This window comes from Bos taurus, chromosome 13 (genome assembly GCF_002263795.3).
Source record: "Bos taurus isolate L1 Dominette 01449 registration number 42190680 breed Hereford chromosome 13, ARS-UCD2.0, whole genome shotgun sequence".
NCBI lineage: Eukaryota > Metazoa > Chordata > Mammalia > Artiodactyla > Bovidae > Bos > Bos taurus.
In genome coordinates, this window is record NC_037340.1 from 52169470 (window position 1) to 52193106 (window position 23637).

Genomic DNA, 23637 nt, shown 5'->3' on the forward strand with positions numbered 1-23637 from the left:
TTTAAAAAAGCAATTATAAAAATAAAGCAAAGTTCAAACATTTTGCTCTTGCATCCCACTGGATTATGTATATTCTATTCTGGAGGCCACTAGCCTAGAAAAATGTCCATTAAGTTATAGATAAACAGATTCATAATGACTAACTCTGGGAAGGAGTTATGAAGAGAACTCTAAACAAGAATTTTTTTGCAATAAGCAGCAAAAAACTCCACAACAACCTCTTTCTATCTGGTCTTAGTGAAATTGTTCTCTTTAACCTCCTAGAAACTTTAGGTCTGCCACAAAAACCTGGTTAAGTACCCCAAATGACTTGATGAGCACCTGGGGATGCCTGGGGAGCCATAAAGACTCTTTCATTCTATTCTTATTACCCAAAGTTTTCACTCTATTCTTATTACTTGTCTTCCCATGATCAATCACCAGATTCCTTCTATCCTCAGAAAACCTGGCTACAGATGCAGTTTCAGTTTGTATCCCAAGAAACCCTACACTCACAAGGCAAGATGTTTACGTATCGATTTTTTTCCTTGTTCTCCTCCTTGGAGGCAGCTTCACAGGTGGCCTGGATAGGACAAGCAGGAAGAGCCTAAAAGGTTAAGAGAAATTACAAGAGTTATTCATAGGGATAAGTACCAGGCATGTAAACTGCTGCACCATACTCTGACCTGGCAGCAAGTTCTACCTTTTCTTGGGGAGAAAAAAATATGCCCACATGAATTGCTACAGCCTAATAAAGACAGCGCACCTCTTTTCTAAATAGCTCCTAAGCTACGTAGAGTCCGAATGCCCAGAGGGCTGAATGCCCTTTCCATTACTATAAGCATGCTCTTTACATGATTACTCTATGGTTAGGGGCCCATTACAATGCTAGATCAAAAGGCACCCCCTACCCCTTACTGTATATAGGAGTGGGCAGCATAACTGAAGGGATGGGCCATTTATACCCATGCTGACCACCATGCAAAGTCAATATGCATTTCAAGAGTAAACCACACAGGAGGGGTCTGGATGGTCAGCTGGGTTAGGGGCCTGACAAGCAGGTATGGCAGCCCAGCCTCTAGCATCATGTGGATAAGGTTGGTGGGTGAGACGGCATTCACGGGGATGCAGCAGTTAGAAAGCAGAAGACTTGGATGACGTGACATGGAATCTGCAGCAGTTTTGGAGCAAATGTAAATTAGCTGGCACTGGGAGGTATGGAACAAGTATAAATGGCTTGATATAAGATAGTCTGGACTACATGAACTTGAGCAAATTGGGCAAAGTTTCCCATAAAATTGGGATAATAATATCTGCTACATAAGGAGTAAACAAGATGATCTCATGTCTGGCATAGAATAAGCATTCAATAAATTAAGTTTTAATTTATTATTTATTTATTTAGGAGGAGGAAGCTAAACTTTATTATTTGAACTGTTTTCTTCTTCTATGTTCTATATATTCAAAACTAAGAAAGCAAAAAAAAAAAAAAAAAAAGAAAGAAATAGTTTAAAATTATAACCTAGACAACCTTCCTGATAAGTGATTTGGAAATATGCTTTAGAAGCCTTAAAAATATTCATACTCTTTGACCTAACAACTCTGGATTCTAGTCTAAATAAAAATCTCAATGCTCAGATTACTTACTTTATTATTGTTTAGAACGACCCCAAACTGAAAACAACCTTAGTATTCAGCAGTAGGGGAACAGTTAAGTAAGTATGGTTTGTGTGTTACTTTTCATTCACTCTTTCAACAAACATAAAATGTATACCTCTTAGGTACCAGGTTAGGCACAGAGCAAACAGTGGTAAATCAATCATATACATAGCTCTTGCTCTCATGAACAATGCAAACTTGTGGGTGAAAGATGGATATTAAATAAAACAAATAAAGTTACATACCAAGGTATATGCAATGCAAGAACAGAATATTACTAGAGAAAGAATCAAAAGCCCAAGAAATTCCCGAGTACAGACTGAGGGGTAGGTCTCTATGAGGAAGGATGAGTACGGAAAAAAGTATTCCAGGCACAGAAAAGAGCATGTGTGATGATCCAGAGGCAGGAGAACACTTCGTTTGTGTGGGGAAATAAAGTGCCAGGGAGGGTGTTATGCACAAAATGTGTTGTGCAAAAAGGGTGTTATAAACAAAGTGTGGTTGGTGGGAATGGCAAGAGGAAGTGGGAGGAGCTTAGTTTAACAAGATCATGTATTTCCATGTAGGTCCTTTAATAGGAAGTTTGAGTTTTACTTTAAGTGCATGAGGAAACCGTTTAAAGTTTTTAAATTGCAGTTCATTCTACATGTTAAAGAATCACTCTGGCTGCTGCATGGAAAACGGGCTGGGAGGAAGGCAAGTATAGAATGTAGAAAGGCGATAGTGCAAGGAAATAGTCACATCTGCAATGTATCACACAGTTAGAATTATTATATTTAGAGATGGAATGAACAAAAGGGAAGTTGGGGAGAGAAAGAGACAGGAATGAAAGACGCTTGCAGGTTTCTAGCTTGGATAATAATAATAAAGATTAAATTAAGTAAATGCGAGCCTAAAAACAATCAATTTTGTCAGACAGAAGCAAGACTTTTATGAAGGAACGAATATATTTCCTGGGAACCAGCAGTATAGTAGTAGGAGAAACTAAAGTGAAAGACCACAAGATAACAATAATCATCAAAGTCTCATAGTCCATCTACCTTCACTTACTCAAGAGATTTTCTTTTCACAGTTAAAACCTCAGAGGTCCTCCATGTTATTTCTCTAAGAAAAGCAATTTATTTAGACCCAGTGCTGTCAACCCATTAAAGGCGAAAAAAGTTTCCTGGGCTGGAAGATTGGAATTTCCCAATTCACCCACAGTTTGCATTCTCTTCACTAAGACAGGCTAGATTTCCACAGGTTTCCACCTTGATGCAGGATAGGATGAGACAAGATTTTAAAAGCCCTCACGACTAATCATAAGGCATAACTGTTACATCCCTTGTCTAAAATGATATAGAACAGATGTAGAGACAACAAGATTCTTGAAAATAATCCTCAAGGTCAGTAATGACAGTGACCACATCTCACAGTCCTGTCAGCATCCCTAACTCCCCCAGTCTTGATGAAGAAAAGTTAGGTCTCCAGGTCGGTTGAGGCTCCAAAAAGCAAAGTTAGGAAGAAACAGGAGCCACTGTTTGACGAGAGAAAATAAAAAGTTTCCTTTTGAGGACACGTGCTAGATGCAAAATGTCACACTAAAGAGCTGAGGTCAAGGATGAAAACAAGGGGAATCTTATTTCTTTCAGTTTCTACTCTGACAAACTGAGCCTGGATAGCTGGACAGAAGCAGCTAAACCAGAAGGCTCTAAGATGTTAAATTCTCCACAAACAGGAGGTGGCATCAAAGACCATTTCATCCCTTGCTTCAGCCTTTACAGGATGCAAGGCTTTTTTTTTTTTAATGTCAATTAAAGTTTTTTCTTCAATTTTTACATTTATCTTTTAAAAAAGTATATCCACCACCCAATTTAACTTAGAAAGATGTTCTCTTTAGGTCCTTCCTCATCATGTCTTCTTCCTTCTCTCACAAGTAAATTTGGAATTTTGTACTTATTATCCCTTTGCTTTATTTGTATCCCAAACATTCTGTATCTATAAAAATACATTTTTTATTGTTCAGTCTATTTTTTTTTTTTTATAAAAATGGAATGATTATCAAGTGGTGACTTGCTTTTTTTGCCCGACATTACATTCTTAAGATTCACTCAGGTTGTTCCATGCAGCTGAAGTTCATTCATTTTAACTACTTGGTAGTCCTTCATTTTTAGTCCATACCAACATTTATCTTTCCATTCTCCTATTGATGAACATTTGGGTTGTTTACAGTTAACAATCTGCTTTGAGCACTAACTGTGTTTCCTCATGCATATGCACATGAGTTTTAGGTATGAGTATGAGTAACCTTATCAGAAGAGGCCAAACAGTTTTTCCAAGTAGTTACACCAATTCACACTCCCACCATCAAAGTGTTCCAGCTGTTATGTATCCTCAACAACAGTTGCTATAATCAGACTTTAAATGTATCAATATAGGTTTACTTTACATTTCTCTGATTATTATTATTAACCATCTTTTCACAGTTTACTGGTCTTTCCTCTTCTGTGAAGAACCTGGTTGAGTGTTTCCCCATTTTTCTACTGGACTGTTTCTTACTAATTTGTAGGGAGTTCTCTATGTGTTCTGGATACTCATTCTATTATCAGTTATAAATGTTATAAGAATTTTTTTCCCCAAGTTTGTGGCCTGCCCTTTCATTTTATGTTATTTGTTTATAAAGAGAAGTTCTGCATTTTAACGTAGTCAAGTTGATCAATCTTTCCCTTTATAAACATTTTAAATCTTAAGAATGCTTTCCTATGAGAGATCATGGTATATTTTCCTACATTATTGTCTCCACATTTTGTCTTTTAAATTTCAGTGTTTACATCAACTGGGATTGATTTTTGGTATGAGACAAGAATTCAATTTCATTTATCCCTACCCAGTCGTCCGAGCACTGTTTATGTAAGGACCCTCCTCTCCCCCTGCGAAACTACAACAGCATTTGTCACCAATATGTTTCCCTTTACACATGAATCTGCTTCTGGGTTCTCTATTTTTTCTGCTGGTCAATCCATCTATTCCAGTGCCAATATAAAACTATCTTACTTACTACACTTTATAATAATTCTTTATATCTGGTAAGGCAGGTCTCCTCACCTTGTTCTTCTTCTTCAGGAATGTCTTGGCTATTCTTGAATCTTTTCTCCTCCATATATATTTTAGAATCAGCTTGTCAAGTTCCACAAAAAACCTGTTGGGATTTTTATTGGAATTGCATTGAATCTATATATCAGTTTGAGGAGAATTGACAACTTTACAATATTGAGCCTTCTAATTCATTGATCTTATCTCTTTCACTAATTAAGGCTTTTTTCTTTAATGTCTTCAAACATTTTAATAATTTTCTCCAAATATTTTATAAATATTGTATTAAATTTATTCCTAGGTACTTCATATTTTGGATGTTACTGTAAATGACATCTTTTAAAAACTATTAGACTTCCTGATTTTGGTTTTATGTATAGAAATGCATTAATTGTTATGCTATTTTTGTATCTATCAACCTTGTTAAGATAACATTAATTCTAATAATTTATCTGGTGAATCTATGAATTTCTCTGGAACAATAATTTCCTCTGTGGGAAAAAAACAAAACTGATTTGTCTCTTTCTTTCCAATCCTTCATACCTTTCATTTCTTTTCTTGCCTTACTGTGCTGTCTAATGTCTCTAGTATAGTAATGAATCTCATTCACTTTAAGTTTGAATCCCCTTCCAAATATCCTGACTCCTCACCAGTGTCTGAACACCCTGCTGTGATGGGGATCCTACTACCTTCCACAGCAGTTCCCCTTATCTTGGAACAGTTTGGTTTAGAAGGACTTAACACCTCGATACACAATTTGTTTCATTTTTCCCTTGTACTGACTATTGTAAAATCCAAGTGGTCAGCTGGTGTATTCTCTGTCCCCTGGAAATCCTGAACCCCCAATTCCCTGCTGAAACCCCAATTCCAAAGCTCCTGACTGCTACTGATAACTCCTGTAGCCTTTGGCTCTGATTCATTTATTTGGAGACAACTCATCCATGTAGAGGCTATTCTGTTTCTGATTCATTCAGTTGCCACACAGTTCTGTTACCATGTTGCACATAAATGTGTCTTTACTTGGAAATTCAATAATTAAGATGTCTCTAAAGATGCAGGGCCCTGACTGGGTTGTGTGTGTGGGGGTGTGGTTCACATTTCACAAATCACAGACTTTGACCACTTCACTGCCCCTCCAGTTCTTTTCCTCACTTATTCCTTTCACTTCAGGAGCTAACTAAATTCTATCTATTTATTAAACCTTAAACAAGCTTTAGGGACCTCAATAAGTGACTTTTCAAACTCTTGCTTAAAAAAAAAAAAATTCAATACTTTCTTCTGAGACAAATGCTGGTCAGTAAAAAAAGTTCCAGCTTGTAACTTTAAGACAAAGTTCCATTACCCATAACTTTCAACTATGGTGGGGCTTCATAGAAATGAAAGGCCACACTCTCTGGTCTGTCAGATATCTGAAAACAGCTGTCATTTCCTATGCTTATTGTTTCTTCAGCTGTTCACCTCCATGGTCCAGTTTTTCTCTAAAACAAATTCCCTTTTAATGTTATTCCTTTTCACAGAGACCTAATCACAAGACTCTTGGCACAGCTCACTCTGGGTACACAACTCTTTATTCTATATGCTACACATTCATTAAAGCATAATGGATATTATGCTAAAGCTAATAAGCTTGAATAGCTTTATTTACTATATTAAAAGAACTTTTTTATTTTAAAGCCTGCTTTTAAAAGTATTATCTGAAACTATGCTTGCTGTAAAAGAAAGTCAAATAGTTCAGTAGAAAGTGGAAGTTCCCTATCATCTTTATCTTCTACCCATCCTTGTAGGCAACCACTGATTACAGTTCAGTGTTCCTTCAGACTTAAAAAAATAAAATAAATAAAAGCATTAATACACTCACACACAGACATACATATATTTTTTAAAGGGGATTATACCATGTAATGGAGAAGGCAATAGCAACCCACTCCAGTACTCTTGCCTGGAAAATCCCAAGGACGGAGGAGCCTGGTAGGCTGCAGTCCATGGGGTCGCTAAGAGTCGGGCACGCCTGAGCGACTTCATTTTCACTTTTCACTTTCATGCATTGGAGGAGGAAATGGCAACCCACTCCAGTGTTCTTGCCTGGAGAATCCCAGGAACAGAGGAGCCTGGTGGGCTGCCGTCTCTGGGGTCGCACAGAGTCGGACACGACTGAAGCGACTTAGCAGCAGCAGCAGCAGCATACCATGTAAAGTCACCAAAATAGTGATTTTTTCCCCCATATTTTTCTATGTTGACATTTATTTTAACGACAGTACAGAATTTCATAATAGATGAGAGAAATCATTTAGCCACTTGGCTATCTAACAAATACTTTTCATTTTATTTTCTTTGCTATTATAAGTAATGCTATAATGAACATCCTTGTAAAAATATATGTGTGGTTTTTCTTGTTAGAGTCTCATAAATTAGGTCAGATAGTATAAGCATTTGAAATTTGGTTGATACTGCCAAATTATCCTCCCAAAGCTCTATCAACTTAAAACTCCTCCTACCTGTGTGTAAGATTGTCTTTACCCCCATACCTGTCCATACTTGATATGAATCTTTGAAAATTTTCAAATCTAACAGGCCCCCCAAAATGGTTAGTTTTAATTTGGATTTCCTGATTACTAGATATAGCTGAGTTTGTTTTCCTACGTTTATAGACCATTTGCTTTTCTTCCCTGAATTTTTCTTCCCAATTTTTCTCCTGAAATGTTTACTTTTTTCTCATAGGTTTGGAGAATCTCTATACATTATGGAAAATTCTCTTGTCTACCTGTGGCAAATAGTTTCTTCCAGTTGGCCACTTTTTTAAGGTGTCATTTTTAAGAGACACTTAACATTTTAATACACTTATTATCTTTCAATCTATTCCATTCTAGCTTCTGAATTTTGAGTTTTGTTTACAAAGGCCTTTCTCACTCTATGATTATAAGAATATTATTCTATGATAGTGGACACAAACTGGTGTGTTTGTCCTATGGTTATTTCTCCCCTTTCCTGTCAGGGCTGACCAATGCAAGCACAGTCACACCGTACCTACACTGTGCCATCTAAATTCTCTCTTCTAGGATTTTGAAACTCAGGAAGCAGCAGAGGCTTCCCTAGAGGGCCCAGAACCACCAAGATAGGATCTGCTCAGTCCAGGGGCTGGTTGTCTATCTCATCTTTTGATTCTGCCAGGTTCCCCAGTATCTTCCCAATTGATGGTTTTAATTTTTTGCTTAATTGAGATGACTTCTCTTGCTTTTAAGCTCACTTAGCAGTTAGTAACAGAGGGTGGGGTTGTAGGTGAGAGACTGATGGGGGAAATGCAGGTGATGTGAACCTAATCACTGAGTTCAGATGAAGGGAAAGAACTGTTAGTCAATTTTCATTATGGGAAAGAGCAAGCCACTTATACCTCATGACTCTACAACAGTTACTTCAGTTAATGACTTGCTTGCCATCACCTGGGATGTGTTCTAGCTGATGGTAAAGGAATTTAGGGAGAGGGGAGTCCCAACTAAAAGGAGAGAAGAGACACTGAAACCAAGTAACAGAATTATTTCTAACAATTTTAGACAACAAAACAAGAAAAAGACCAGCTCCAACATCAAATATTCATCTCCAAAGACACCATAAAATTCAGGGCCCTTCTATGATTGTGCTATGTATTTTGCTGAACCAAAAGTTAAGGTTTCAGAATTTTGCTGATTACTAAGTGTTAACACCAATGGAATTCACATCTTTTCTTGGTTGGTCATGTGAAAGACAAGGCTTTAAATTATCTAGTGAGAAAATTATCTCTTGAATTATCAAGTGAGATAACTGAAATGATGCAAAAATGAAACAACAGTTGGAGAAAACTAACTTCTAAAAATCTCTATTGTGCTCTTCACTGCATCCTGCTTTGATGATGAAAACTGCCCCATAACCCAGCTCTCATTGCTCATGGATAATCAGGATGCAAGCATAACACAATCTGGAGGAAATATAAAAGAAGGTAGAAAAGCAAAGAACTAACACCCAGAAGAAACTACAGGAATTCACTGAGTTGGATCATCAAAAACCACAGGAATAACTGTTGAAATAGATTTTGAGAATGTTAGATCAAGGACGGATCTAATTCTAATTGTTGAATAGGGCCATATTTCTAGTTATGGCATGGTTAACTGAACTTCTGTGTTAGTGTACCTGCTTAGGAAACTGGCCACAATTCTAGTGGTGGAGTGGCCAGTGGGAACCTAGACTGAAAGCTGGGTTCAATGAAAAGCCAGAAAGCCCTTGGGACAAAGTAGAGGAGATCAGTGTTATAGGGGATCCAACAGGTTCAACCTTCTTACTGACATCTTCATCATGTCCTTGATGGGCTCTATAATGCATGCCTTAATAGAGGGTGCACACTGGTGAGGAAAGCACCTGAATCTTTTAGAAGAAGGAACTGACATCAAAATGGGATTCTTGATCTTAGTGAAATGAAAAAAAGCTTCAGAGGCCACACCATGACCTCCAGAACAAATGCAAGCTGCTGGAGTAATAATCTCCCTTTATCAAAAGGCTAGGTCCCAGGCAAGTCACAGAGATCCTAACTGTGACAGGAGACTTAAAAGTTGTGGGTAACAATGAGATAACCCATTTACATGTGTGAGTTTACTGATAGCATGAAGCAAGTGCTCAGTAACTACTAGTATTAACTATTCTGATGCTTCCTATTACTCCCCATATAAGTTACCAAATAGATGAGATGACAGTTTTTAGGAATGTCAGTATAACAGCATACACAAATCATGTGGAGCTGCAGATTTGCAGATGCTTTTCCACATGTGCTCACATTCCTAAAGATTAATATAACCCTGAGTACCTGGAATTTCACTATTAATAAGGCAAGTGTACTTATTTTTTCCTTTACGATGCACAAAGACTACACATGCAGTTTCCCTTCCTCATGGCAGGAGCAGCTTCAGTGATAAATCATCTTGACCTCTCTCTGCTGTGATCTGGTTCACTGGGGTTTTGTCTTTGTTTCACAGGACATCACCCTGATAACTATGCTGATACAAGAAGCTAACAGGACTTGGAGAACAGGATATTATGTATCTTAGATGTACATGATAGACATAAAAATAAAAGTATAGTGGCTTGCCACCTAGGCCAAGTTTTCTGAAAGTCAAAGGCCCACAGCACGTCACTGTCTACCGTAAAGAACAAGTTGCTACTCCTTGCCCCTGTGCCCCCAACCTCTGCCCACTTGAAGGAGGAGGAGTGATGCTTGCTGTGCCATTACAGACTTTGGAGACAACACCTATCTCATGCTGGTGTCCTGGTCTGACTCATTTGTTGAGTGACCTAAAGAGAAGGCTCTTTAGCTGATCCAGGCCAGAGAAATGAATTCTGGTAGGTTTTGGGGGCCCTAAGTGTCTCTGGTTAAAGCTGAGCAGGAGAACTGCAATGAAATAACCTTAGAATCTGGGGAAAAGATCATGATCCTGTCAGCAACATCACGTTTCTAGTTCAACATTGGGCTCTGGTAATGATGTAAGCCTGGCCATGGGACACTAGATATCCATGACCTTAACTGCTCATTATAAACTTAGTGTTGCTCAGTCGTGTCTGACTCTTTTGCAACCCCATGGACTGTAGCCCACCAAGCTCCTCTGTCCATGGGATTTTCCAGGCAACAATACTGGAGTGGGGGTACTTTCCTGGAAGTTCAGTGGCTAAGATTCCACACTCCCAATGCAGGGGGCCTGGGTATGATCCTGGTCAGGGGACGAGATCCCACATGCCACAGCTAAGAGTTCCCATGCCACAGCTAAAAAGATCCTGCATGCTACAATGAAGATCAAACATTCCGCATGCTGCAACCAAGACCTGACACAGCCAAATAAAGCAAAATAAAAAAAGAACACTGGAGTGGGTTGCCATTTCCTTCTCCACGGGATCTTCCTGATTCAGAGATCGAACCCACGTCTCCTGCATTGGCAGGCAGATTCTTTACCACTGAGCCACCTGAGAAGTCCAAATTTAGTATTATGTAAGTCTATAGGCTATAAATTGGGACATGTCCAGAATTCAGCTGAAATGGATGTGTACAGAACACACGCCACACACCCGCTCCTTCAATAGATTCCACTGACTTCCTGATGATACTAACAGTTGACTAAGGGAGAAAAAAAGTCCAGCCTAGTGTACTAATGGCTCTGTGAGTCATGCTAGCCCATTCTGGAGGTAGACGGCTATGGGATAATCTACTTAGGTATCACTCCGAATAAAAGAGAAATTCATCTGGTGAACAGAACTTCAAGCAAGGTATCACACTATCCACTTCACTGGATCTCAGGATCTAAGCTGACCCCTGGGTAGTAGATAACTGGGACAAGAAAGACAGGAAATATGTATTACACTCCCTGTGTATGCTCACCAGATGGCACGCACTGTAAGAAGCCAAGAGACGCTGATCAGCTCTTCCCCTCACCACCCCAACTGCACATATGTGGCCATGGTAGCACAGCAATTGGCTGGCACAATACCTATCTGAATTTGCCTACCATGCCTCTTAGGAACACCACCTCTACCCAGATATTTGTTATGGATCTCAGGGAATTATCTCCAAACAAAGAATTCATTTCACAGAAAAAATATGGCTACAGGGCCACCTACTCATTACTCAGAAGTAGCTTACACCATAATTACAAAACAACAGAATGCCTACTGGAAACCTAGCTTAGTTGAGGCTAGAGTGCTATCTTGTGGGATAAGGTGAAATGTTCTTAATCAATAATGAGTATTAAATGGTGGTGTTATTCTAACAGCCAGAAAAAGGGGTCCAAGTTATTACTTAACTCTTCCCTGGTAAATGGTCTTCTGCTTTACCTCTTGCTTCCCTGCCATCTATTCTCCAAATTGTAGCTAGTGATTTTCTCAGACTGTAAGTCTGACCACACCACTCTCTACTCCAAGCCCTTCAGTGGTGGAGCAAATATCCCAATAATCATTCCTCCTTTCCTCCTTGCTACAAGAGCTTCCATTCTATGGGTTATCCACCCATCTTCTACATGACACAGGAATAACCTGGACTGGTCTCCACCAGGTGCAGTAAGTCTATTTCTTCCTTGCCTATGACTAGTTTGTGACAGAATATGTGACCAGGTAAGTCCCCAGAAGCTTTTGGGAAAGTTTTCCTCACTAGTAAAAGGAAACACACAGGAAGAAACAGTCACCCTTTTCCCCCTGGACTTGTTTACCTCCATTTGTGCCTACAACTAGGGCAGCCATTACTTTTTTAGGGGGCCGTGATGCATGGTTTATGGGGTCTTAGTTCCCCAACCAAGGACTGAACCCAGGCCCTCAGCACAGAATATGCAGTGTCCTAATCATTGGACCACCAGGGACTTCCCTGGGCAGCCAGTTTGGCAACATGAGGGGACCCAGCCTAAGAAACAGGGCTGACACATGGCTGAGTGGAAAGGTTTAAAGGAGACTGAGAGTTCAGCAATGCCCAGGTTGATGAATTAGCCAATTCTGGAACTGTTCTTGTATCTTCAAATCCACTCCCCTCTCCCTAATCATTACCACTTTACATCAGTTGGATCAGCACCTCTGGTCTAACTGCTGCAGCCCCTAACTGTATTTCCTGTTTCTATCCTGGTCTCACCATTTTCTTTTCTATCCTGGCTATTCCCTAACCACCAGAGTCATTTTTTTCAAAATACAAACCTGGCTGGTCTGTGGCTTTCCACCTCTCTCACGACAGTCTACAGGATCTACAGTCTGGCTCAGTCTTATACATTTTCATCTCCCTCAAGTCTCTGCCTTTCAGCCACTCACAGCTTTTACTATTCTTTGAATGTGCCTTCCCTCACCCACTGTCACTACTGACAGATTGATTCTGATATTCCCAGTACCTGGAATGTTCCCCATCTGCCTTTCCCCAACGCCCTTGCCTATGATTGGGTCTCAATTAAAACATTGTTTTTTTTTTTTTTTAAAGTAAATTCTGAATTAGTGGACTGGGATCAGCAACTCGTAGATTCACAAACATGGTCTGCTTTCTTGAGGGATTTATAAAACATACAAATGTAAACACTACCCAAAATGAGGCCTGTGCTCTGCAATCTGCCATGGTCCTCATTTTCCACAATGACTTCCTCCTGTTGTCTACTCAAGATACCCTGGGACCCCTTGGCTCTAGACTCTAAAGGCCACGCCTCTTAATATAGGTTCCCATGCCTCAGCACCAGTTCTTCATGTTCTCCAGTTCTTCATGTTCTATACTGCTGTTTGAACTTATACACCAAGTTCCCTGAATGCAGGGACTATCTGCTTTTGCTCCCCTTGCACCTCACATATATTAGATGTCTGGATAAGTAAATAAAAGTAACAGACGCAATGATGAATGAATGGATAGATGGGTAGATGAGGGAGGCAAGGCAATTTTTTTTTTCATTTCCTGTCCATGATCACATAGAAAAGAAGTTAGATGAACCTGGTAAAAACTCCTCACCTCTTAACCTATTAGAAACCTGTTTTCTACCCCATCACTCAAAAGGCTTGACTTAGGTCTGCCTTTCTCCCTGCTGATACACCAGCCTCAGTAAAGAACTCACGTTGAATTCCTCTCTGAAGAGCTTATTGTCATCAGCCATTCTCCGGTTAATCTCCTCTTCCAGCTTGTCCACAGGCAGGGGCGGATACTTCCTGTTGGTGCTCGGGGACCTGGCCAGAAGTGGTACGCTCTGGGGTTCTGCAGTGCATAAGGGGGAAGGTTGGTCAGGTGCCTTTGGGACACAGCCCTTCTCTGGAGACCAAATTATGGGCTCTAGCTCATGGGCCAGTCCTGCTCTCAATTCTTTTTTTCTTTTAGGACGGGGAAACTCCTATTTTCTCCATTTTTCTTCTCCATGAAAGTCCCCCATGTCATTCAGGGATGTCTTACCCACATCCTCAGTGCGGCCATTGGATAAGCGGAAAGAATTGGAATGGCTCCCAGCTTGCTTGTATTTCTTAAACCTAATGAGAAAATGTTCACAGTGAAACACTAAGCATGGAGTCAGAGAGACCAATCACTGGTTTGTAGTTCCACTTATCAATTCAGCCTTTATACACTGAAGCAGCTCCAGTGGAGACTGAGCACCTCAGTGTGCTCTTGCTTAAGCAAGAGAATTCAACCCCACAGTATTTTCTCATTGGAATGGCTCCTTTGCACAGTTCCAGGATTTGCTGCAAATCACAGCCACATCAGGTGGAGACACTGGGTAGGATATGTGGGTATAATAAAGTGGAGGGAGATCAAAGAGTATCAAACAAAAATCCTGGTACTTTCTGGGTGTAATAAGAGAGAAACTTAGAGCTTCAGACTTGTTGGCACAGGTCTGGCCAAAAGTCTTCTGCAGAAAGATAGGAGACACAAGACAAACTATAGGGGTGTACGAGGTGTTCCCCTCGTAGGGTGTTCCCCTATCTTTATCCATACAGAAGAACAGAGGGAGCCCAGAGTAGCTTAAGCCAAAAATAAGAGCAGAGTTAAACTCAGTCAGGGCAGTGACTCCAGTAGGAAAAGAACAAATGTACCTCCCACTTCCCTCCCTTGGGTTTCCCTTCCTGGCTTTTGCTCCCTGTTTGAGGAGCAGTATCTAGAAGACCCTGGAAGAAAGTCAGGAAGAGGAACCCTGTTGCTTACATGGTTCAGTTCAGCACACCCAGTCAGGGGCGTAGCTGGAGGGGTATGGGGTCAAAGCCACAACCAGAAATAAAGTAGACCTTAACTGAACACATAATCTCCACTGGGGCGCTTTCAGGGGTTGTTTCAATAGGGCTAGGTCTGAAGACCTTAAAATGCCGATCGGTAACAACAGACTGTGGCATCTTCCCTCAACCTCTAAACCACGGTCCTGGGCTTTAGGATGAACTGGAGTTGAGGGACTGGACTTGGGACAGATGGAAGCAAAAAGAAGGGGCTGGGTGTTAAGACTATACAAAATTTCAACAACATTTTTAAGCAGAATTTTAATCTTAGGAAAGCTACCATGAGTCATTCCCTCTATCCTACTCATTGTCCTTATCCTACTGTCTTTTGGACTTGTGGGCTTATCGAGAACCTGGGGTAATGAAACAGAGTCCACAAGAATGCAGAAGCATCAGCATGCTCACCTTAACATGTACAAAACTATGATAATAAACACGATCACTAGCAGAGAGGACAGGGCCACCATCACTGCAATAATTGGCGTCTCATCTGAAATCAAGAGAACAAAACATGTTGTTAACCACTGTAGGTAATGGAAGGCTTCAGTCCGCTGCTCAGGGAAACACTCAGATGAGGAAGAACAACTCTTCCAAATGCTTATGTATTGACAGATGGAGGAGGAAAGGGAGAAAAGAGAAGAGTGCCAGCCCAGGGCTACTGGGCGAAGAGGAGGGTAGAGCAAGGTAAAGGCCCAGGGTGACATGCCCACCTGACCTGACTTATCATACATATGTTTATTCTCCGTTTTCCTACATTAAAATGAAAGTTCTTTGAAGGCAGAGACTGCTTCTTTCACTGCTATAGAGCCTAAGACAAAACCAGTGCTCAGCATGTAAGAAATACTCAAATATTTGAAAGCATGAACACATCCAATCCTGATGGCAAGCTGGGGTGCAGGCCCAACAGTGTACTTTCTCCCAGGCTCAGTGGGCTCCATGAAGATGGGAGAGAAAGGAAAAAGGACAATTTTCCTATCATAAATGCAAACAGTTTCCTGGAACAGAGAATACTGTTCCTGATTAAAGCAAGGAGACATTATTGGATCTTTAAGCGCTGTGTGTCTAAAACAGCTGGTTACTCTGATCTACCTCTTTCCACAGTCATCCTTTTCTACCTCTTTCCACCAGGACCCCAACTACAGCTACATCTGGCCTGGAGGAGACACAGTAACTCTGCCCTCCATTCCACAGGGCCTGGCTTCCTTTCCACCCCATAATGAGCCTCACCCTCCTCCTGCACTTTCATGCCCCTGCCACAAACTACACAACCAGTATGAATTTGTAACTATCTTCACCGTTTTCCACCCTTTCTAGCAGCATCACTTTCTGCCCTCTGCAGCAGATCCCTCCATGTAAAAGTCAATCCTGTCACATGTGGTCTGTATTACATCTGTTACTGTCACCTCAAGTATCTGTCTTCTTGACCTCACTGACCTTCTTCCTACCACCAATAGCCAGTCCCATGTCTCTCTTCACAGTTATCTTATAAAACAGTTGTCTTCTCTAACCTCTTACCTCTGGGTACTCCATACTCTATTTTGCTCTGACACCTACCCTGAATGCACCCTTTAAATACATTCCTCATGAAGGACACCAATAAATGGCAAATTGCCAAATCCAACGGAAACATTCCCACCCTCATCTGATTCAACCTCTTACTAGCATTCATCCAAAAAATATTTATGGACCCACACTGTATGCCAGACACTGTTCCATTGACTGTGAATAGAGAAGTGATTAAACAGACAACTGACAGTGAGCTGACATTCTGGGGGAAGAAGGAGAAAACTGATCATAAACAATTTCAGAGATAAGATACATGATGAAAAGAAGGGTAAGGGGATACAGAATGATGGGGTTTGGGAGAGGGCAGTGGCTGGCTATGTTAAGAGTAGTCTGGGAAGGTCTGAAGTAGTTACCACTGAAGTGAAGTCGCTTAATCGTGTCCGACTCTTTGCGACCCTGTGGACTGGAGCCTTACCAGGCTGCTCAATCCATGGAATTCTCAGTTACACTGAGCAGAGGTATGAATAATGTGAAGAAGTGTATCACAAAAAGGTCTGTGCAAAGAGTTTTCTAGGCCCAGGGACTAGTGAGCATAAGAGTCCTTAATAGTTTTGTGGGTTCAAGAAAGAGCACAAAGACCAGTTTTGGTACAGGATGTGGCTGGAGAGGTTGGCAGGAATGAGAAGACTCTGTACACCACAGTAATGAGTGTGGATTTAATTCTGAATGTGATGAGAAACACTATGTGACTGGTGAGTTTGAACAGAGAAGATATATAAGTAGACTTACATTCTTAAAAAGATCAGGTAGGCAAACTAACTTGTAAGTAGCAGTCTTAAGGTAGGAGATAACCCAGGAGAATGTGGTGTCATGAAAGCCAAGAAGAGTTTTTCAAGACGGCGGGAGTAATCAACTCAATCAAATACTATAGACAGATTAAGTAGGAAGAAAACAGAGAAGTGAAACTTGATTCGACAAGAGGGCAGTTATTGGTAACCTTCTCAAAAGAGCGGTTTCAGTTAAGTCATTGAGAAAGCCTGAATGGAATGAAATAAAGATGGAAAGAAAAGACAGTGAAACACCGATTCCTTATCTGAGGTGAGGACTTTCATCATCAAGAGATGCAGAGAAAAGCAGCAGCTGGAGGCAGAGGCAAGATGGAAAGTTTGTCTGTTTTTAAAGAGATGGGAAATATTATATCATGCTTCTTTGTTAATGGGAGCTGGCATGCAACACATACCCTGGTATGTGAATCTCATATTAAAATGAGCATTCAAACTGGCTGACTACTCCCTCCTCTTTGAAGAACTTTCTTCTCTTCAGTTTCCACGAGAAAGCACTCTTCTTCCAGTCCCTTGGCTGCTTTATATTTTCCCTCATCAGTTGTTCCTTTTCTCACACAGAACTTTAACTGTCTGATTTACTCAGGGCTTTGTCCTTGGCACTCTTCTCAATACTCATCCAGTTGATCAGACCAGGCTGGAAGCTTAAGTTATTATGCTAGCAATTTCCACATTTGCACTGCTTGGTCAGACTTTTCTTCAAACTTTTCTGAAACTACCTTACCTCTACTTTAAATTTCACAGGCAATGCCACCTTCCTGTGTTAAAAAAGTTTCCTTCACCAGTAACTCAATAGTTAGCACTGCCATCCATCTACTCTACTGCTCACCTAAGAATTTTAAGAATTCCCTTAATTTCTTCCTTAGGCTTATCTTCTATATGCAACTCAGCTGCAAGTAGTATTTTATTTATTTTTTAAAAATAGCCTCTCATATTATTTATTTATTGTGCTGCGTTGCATCTTAGTTGTGGGGCTTAGATGCTCTGTGGCATGCGGGATCTTCGTCCCCTGACCAGGGATTGAACCTCCATCCCTTGCATTGCAAGACAGATTCTAAACCACTGGATCACCTGGGAAGTCCCTGCAAGTAATGTCTTGGTACTAAAACCAACACCTCAAATTTGTCTGCCTTTTTTCCCTTTTGTTGCTATCACTCTAGTCTAAATCTCTGTCTTTTCTCATCTGAATCACAGTAAGCCACTATCCCTTGCCAGTCCATTTTCCACAAAGCAGGGACAGTGATCTTGAAGAAAGCATATCAGATCATAGTCTCCACTTATGTAAAACCTTCCAAGGTTTCCCAGGCCTTTAGACTGAAATCTAATATCCTTACCTTGGCCAGAAACAACCTCCCCCATTTAGCCCCTGCTTTTTCTGTCTCCTCCATTCTTTCCTTGCTCACTAAACTTCAGTCATTGGCAGTCTTCCATGCTGGGTTTGTTCTTTCCTTGGGCCTTTGAACCCTATTCCTTCTGCTGTATTTAGCCTCCCTCCATTCTTTACCTGGCTAACTCCTAGTCATTTGAAAAGACCCTGATGCTGGGCAAGATTGAAGGTGGGAGAAGGGGACGACAAAGGATGAGATGATGGCATCACCAACTCAATGGGCATGAGTCTGAGTAAACTCCAGGAGTTGGTGATGGACAGGGAGGCCTGGCATACTGCAGTCCATGAAGTCATAAAGAGTCGGACACGACTCAGTGACTGCACTGAACTCCTAGTCATTCAGTTCTCATTTCAAGTATTACTTTTTCCAGAGAGGTCTTTCCTGACTTAACATTAAATTAGGTAGGTCTTAGTTTCCCTATCTCTAAAATCAGTTATTCTAAAGATTAAATGAGATTATCCACGTAAAGTTCTCGGCACAGTAATTCGCACACAATTACGTACACAGTCAATATTAGCTATTTTTTTTTTATTATTTGCACAGACCACTGTTATTTCCTTTGAAAATACCCCTCACATTCTGTATTTATTTGAGTAAAGCTGATTATGAGTATCCCTCCTTTATACCCTAAATTCCACAAAGGCAAGGATTATATACTTGCTTTGCTTCTCACTATATACTTAACACCTAGCACAGAATTTCACACATACTAGGTGCTGAACAAATACTAGATGGACTACACCGAGTGAATGAATAGAAGAATTAATGATTTATCACCATATTATGTCTCAGTTCAATGCTAATCACAGAGGGCTGTATGCTGCTGCTGCTGCTAAGTCGCTTCAGTCGTGTCCGACTCTGTGCGACCCCAGAGACGGCAGCCCACCAGGCTCCAACGTCCCTGGGATTCTCCAGGCAAGAACAGTGGAGTGGGTTGCCATTTCCTTCTCCAATGCATGAAAGTGAAAGTGAAAGTGAAGTTGCTCAGTCGTGTCCAACTCTTAGCGACCCCATGGACTGCAGCCTACCAGGCTCCTCCGTCCATGGGATTTTCCAGGCAAGAGTACTGGAGTGGGGTGCCACTGCCTTCTCCAGAGGGCTGTATATCAGGTATTAAAAGAAGGTAATTAAATCCCACTGCTGGGCATACACACTGAGGAAACCAGAAGGGAAAGAGACACGTGTACCCCAATGTTCATCGCAGCACTGTTTATAATAGCCAGGACATGGAAGCAACCTAGATGTCCATCAGCAGATGAATGGATAAGAAAGCTATGGTACATATACACAATGGAGTATTACTCAGCCATTAAAAACAATACATTTGAATCAGTTCTAATGAGGTGGATGAAACTGGAGCCTATTATACAGAGTGAAGTAAGCCAGAAGGAAAAACACCAATACAGTATACGAACGCATATATATGGAATTTAGAAAGATGGTAACAATAACCCGGTGTACGAGACAGCAAAAGAGACACTGATGTATAGAACAGACTTATGGACTCTGTGGGAGAGGGAGAGGGTGGAAAGATTTGGGAGAATGGCATTGAAACATGTAAAATATCATGTAAGAAACGAGTTGCCAATCCAGGTTCGATGCACGATACTGGATGCTTGGGGCTAGAGCACTGGGATGACCCAGAGGGATGGTATGGGGAGGGAGGAGGGAGGAGGGTTCAGGATGGGGAACACATGCATATCTGTGGCAGATTAATTTTGATATCTGGCAAAACTAATACAATTATGTAAAGTTTAAAAATAAAATAAAATTAAAAAAAAAAAAAAGAAGAAGGTAATTAGAAGACATCTGGCTCAAGATAGTGGGCTGAATCCATAACTGTATTTTTTCCTCTTGCCAAAAGGACACTGAAATGATAGAAGAAACAGAGTGGCATCAGTAGACCAGAAACTTTGAGGGATTTGTGGAAGACAAAGCAGATGGACTTAGACTGCTAAAGAGATGAGAGCTAAAGAAACTCCAGGAGAGAGGTAGTACTAGTTCTACCAGCCTGGGCTGAGAAACACCTCAAACTCAGAGTCAACCAGGACTAGGGATAAAAGTAGGCTCTGAGATAGCAGAGTATTTAACCAAAGGCTCACCAACCACAGCTTGTATACAGACAAGCTGTGGTTCAGTTGGAAAAACAATGCTCTATACAGAGAGGAAGTGTGCTGATGGCTCCTTTATTAAATATACATAAATAAATAGAAGTTGCATATATATTTTATACCTTATTATGGAAAACTTTCAAACTCCCACAGGGAAAAAGAGAACACTACAATAAATCCCTATGCACTTATCATTTCACTTCAATAGTATCATCACATGCCAGCTTTTTCCATCTTTACCAGGTCTGGGGTTCTCAGCTGCACACTAATTAACACTGTGGGATAACTAATTCTCTGTTGTAGGGGGCTGTTGTGTGCACCACAGGATGTTTAACAACATCTCTGGTCTCTAGCTACTAAATGCCAGTAGAAAACCCTTATTTGTGATGACCAAAATCAGCTTCTGTGGTTTAGTTGCTAAGTCGTGTCCTACTCTTTGGGATCCCATGGACTGTAGCCTGCCAGGCTCCTCTGTCCATGGGATTTTCCAGGCAAGAATACTGGAATGGGTTGCCATTTCCTTCTCCAGGGAACCTTCCTGACCCAGGGGTTGAACACGGGCCTCCTGTATTGCAGGTGGACTCTTTAACAACACAGCCACCAGGGGAAGCCCAAAAATCACCTTCAGATGTTGCCAAGTGTTTTCTAGGGGAAAAGTCACCCTGAACTGAGAACCACTGGTCTATACCTGTTGCATATATTAAGGCAAATCTGAGACATATCATTTCAACTGTAGTTACTTCAGTATGTATCACTAAAAGATAAGAATTCTTAACATATTCACAATGCCATTACCCTACTGTGAGCACATTCCAATCCCCTCAGCACTCCAGAGTAAAGCTCAACCAGAGTCCTACAGAAGACCGCCACAAACATCAAGGACAGAAGACGTAATATAAGAAATAGGGTAAATCTTCAAAATATACTGCAATTTGTGCAAGAGGACCCTGCACAATTTAATTTAAAATAGCCACTATAAAATGAGGAGCAATCTCACACTTATCAGGATGGCTATTAAAAAAAGGTCCTAGAAAATAATAAGTGTTGGCCAGCATTGGTAGAAAAGTAAAAATGGTGTAGCTGCTGTGGAAAACAGTATGGCAGTTCTACAAAAAATAGAATTACCATATGATCCAGCAATTCCATTTCCGGGTATATGCTCAAAAGAATATCCATGTTCATAAAAGCATTAGTCACAATAGCTAAAGTGTAGAAGCAACCAAATGTCCTCTGACAGATGAATGGATAAGCAAAACATGGCATATGTATACAATGAAATATTTTTAGCCTTAAAAAGTAAGGAAACATATGTTACAATATAGGGATGAATCTTGAAGACATTAAGCTAAGTGAATAAGTCAGTCACAAAAGGACAAATACAGTATGATTTCACTGATATGAGGTACCCAGAGCAGTGAAATTCACAGAAACAGAAAAGTTTCAGTATACAGGATGATGATCTGACTTACATCATGAAACAATCATCACAGTAAGTTTAGGGAACATCCATGATTTATATGGACACAAAATTAAATATATAGAAAACATTTTTTCTTGCATGAGAACACTTAGAATTTACTCCCTTAACTTTTGTATTTAACATACAGTAGTGCTACTTATAAGCAATAGTTAGAACTGGATATGGTGCAACGGATTGGTTTCAAATTGGGAAAGGAATACGTCAAGGACATATATTGTAACCACGCTTATTTATATATGCAGAGTATATCATGCGAAATGCTGGGCTGGATGAGTCATAAGCTGGAACCAAGACTACCAGGAGAAATATTAACAACCTCAGATATGCAGATAACACCACCCTAATGGTATAAAGTGAAGAGCAACTCAAGAGCCTCTTGATGAAGGTGAAAGAGGAGAGTGAAAAAGCTGGCTTAAAACTCAACATGCAAAAAACTAAGATCATGACATCCAGTCCCATTATTTCATGGCAAATAGATGGGGAAAAACATGGTAACAGTGGCAGATTCTATTTTCTTGGACTCCAAAATCATTGTGGACAGTGACTGCAGCCATGAAGTCAACAAGACACTTGCTCCTTGGTAGAAAAGCTACCACAAACCTAGACAGCATATTCAAAAACAGAGACATCACTTTGCCAACAAAGGTCTGTATAGTCAAAGCTATGATTTTTCTAGTAGTCATATACAGATGTGAGAGTTGGACCATAAAGAAGGTTAAGTGTCAAAGAATTGATGCTTTTGAATTGTGGTGCTGGAGAAGACTCCTGAGAATCCCTTGGACAGCAAGGAGATGGAACCAGTCAATTCTAAAAGAAATCAACCAAGAATATTCATTGGAAGGACTGCTGCTAAAGCTCTAATACTTTGGCCACATGATGTGAAGAGCTGACTCATCGGAAAAGACCCTGATGCTGGGAAAGACTGAAGGCAAAAGGAGAAGGGGGCAACAGAGGATGAGATGGTTGAACGGCATCACTGACTCAATGGACACAAGTCTGAGCAAATTCCGGGAGATAGTGAAGCCTGGCAGGCTGCAGCCCATGGGTTTGCAAACAGTTGGACACGACTTAGTACTGAACGACAATAACAAGTGCTAATTACGTACATCCCTAGGACTTACTGCCTTTATCCAATTCCCCCTCCCCCTACTCCCCACCTCTGGTAACCAAAATCTGATCTCTTTTTCTATGCGTTTGCTGGAAAAACATTTTAACTCTCCCAAGCTTTCAGGCCAGAACAGTCCTCTATCATTAAAGTCAGATTTTACCTCTTGACATCTAAATTATACCCATGTTTTTTTAAATACAGTTAGAGATAATACAGAGAGTAAAGATGTCCCAGCCCTGTGTGAAGGAAGGAGACTCAGATCTATTAATAAAAGAGTAGAGAATTTACAGCTCCCTGTATCAAATCTCAGACTTGGAGACAGGCTCATAATCCAGTCACTATACTAGGTAGGGCTCCTCCAAACCAGACAGACTCATCATCTCATTGTGCCTTGTCCTGGTCTGGGCTCTCTGGAGATATGGCCTTATATGATGCAGCCAAGGCAGGAACGGTAGCCCATTCCCTGCTACTCCCACCCCAACACCCCACTCCCCAACCATCCATTCTAGCAGAAGTTCAGCATTTAAAGGGCAGCATTTTAAAAGTACTAAAATGGTGTTCTGGGACAAAAGGTGTCTATTTGCTTATACTCCCTTTCCAAGAAAACAAAGGGCATATTATTCTAAGGGCTCATAAATGGCAACCCACCCCAGTATTCTTGCCTGCAGAATCCCTTGGACAGAGAGGCCTGGTGGGCTACAGTCCATGGGGTCACAAAAGAGTTGGACACGACTGAAGCAACTGAGCATATGTAGACAAGTGAATCATCCAAAGTCTTAAG

General features: G+C 40.7%; 1 protein-coding gene across 9 annotated transcripts in view; it reads right to left on the bottom strand.

Moving 5' to 3' along the window:
• The window catches only part of PTPRA (protein tyrosine phosphatase receptor type A), a 170910-nt gene that overhangs the window by 29861 nt on the left and 117412 nt on the right, over positions 1 to 23637 (bottom strand). For 8 of the 9 annotated variants that reach the window (XM_010811350.3, XM_005214474.4, NM_001206500.1 and 5 more), the window contains 4 exons: positions 14827 to 14911; positions 13613 to 13686; positions 13284 to 13420; positions 496 to 586 (listed from right to left, as the gene is read on the bottom strand). In XM_010811350.3, coding sequence (XP_010809652.1) covers positions 496 to 586; positions 13284 to 13420; positions 13613 to 13686; positions 14827 to 14911 — 387 coding nt within the window. Of the gene's footprint in view, positions 1 to 495; positions 587 to 4722; positions 4817 to 13283; positions 13421 to 13612; positions 13687 to 14826; positions 14912 to 23637 lie in introns of those variants that run through there. The other variant, XM_059892359.1, reaches the window with a different exon arrangement.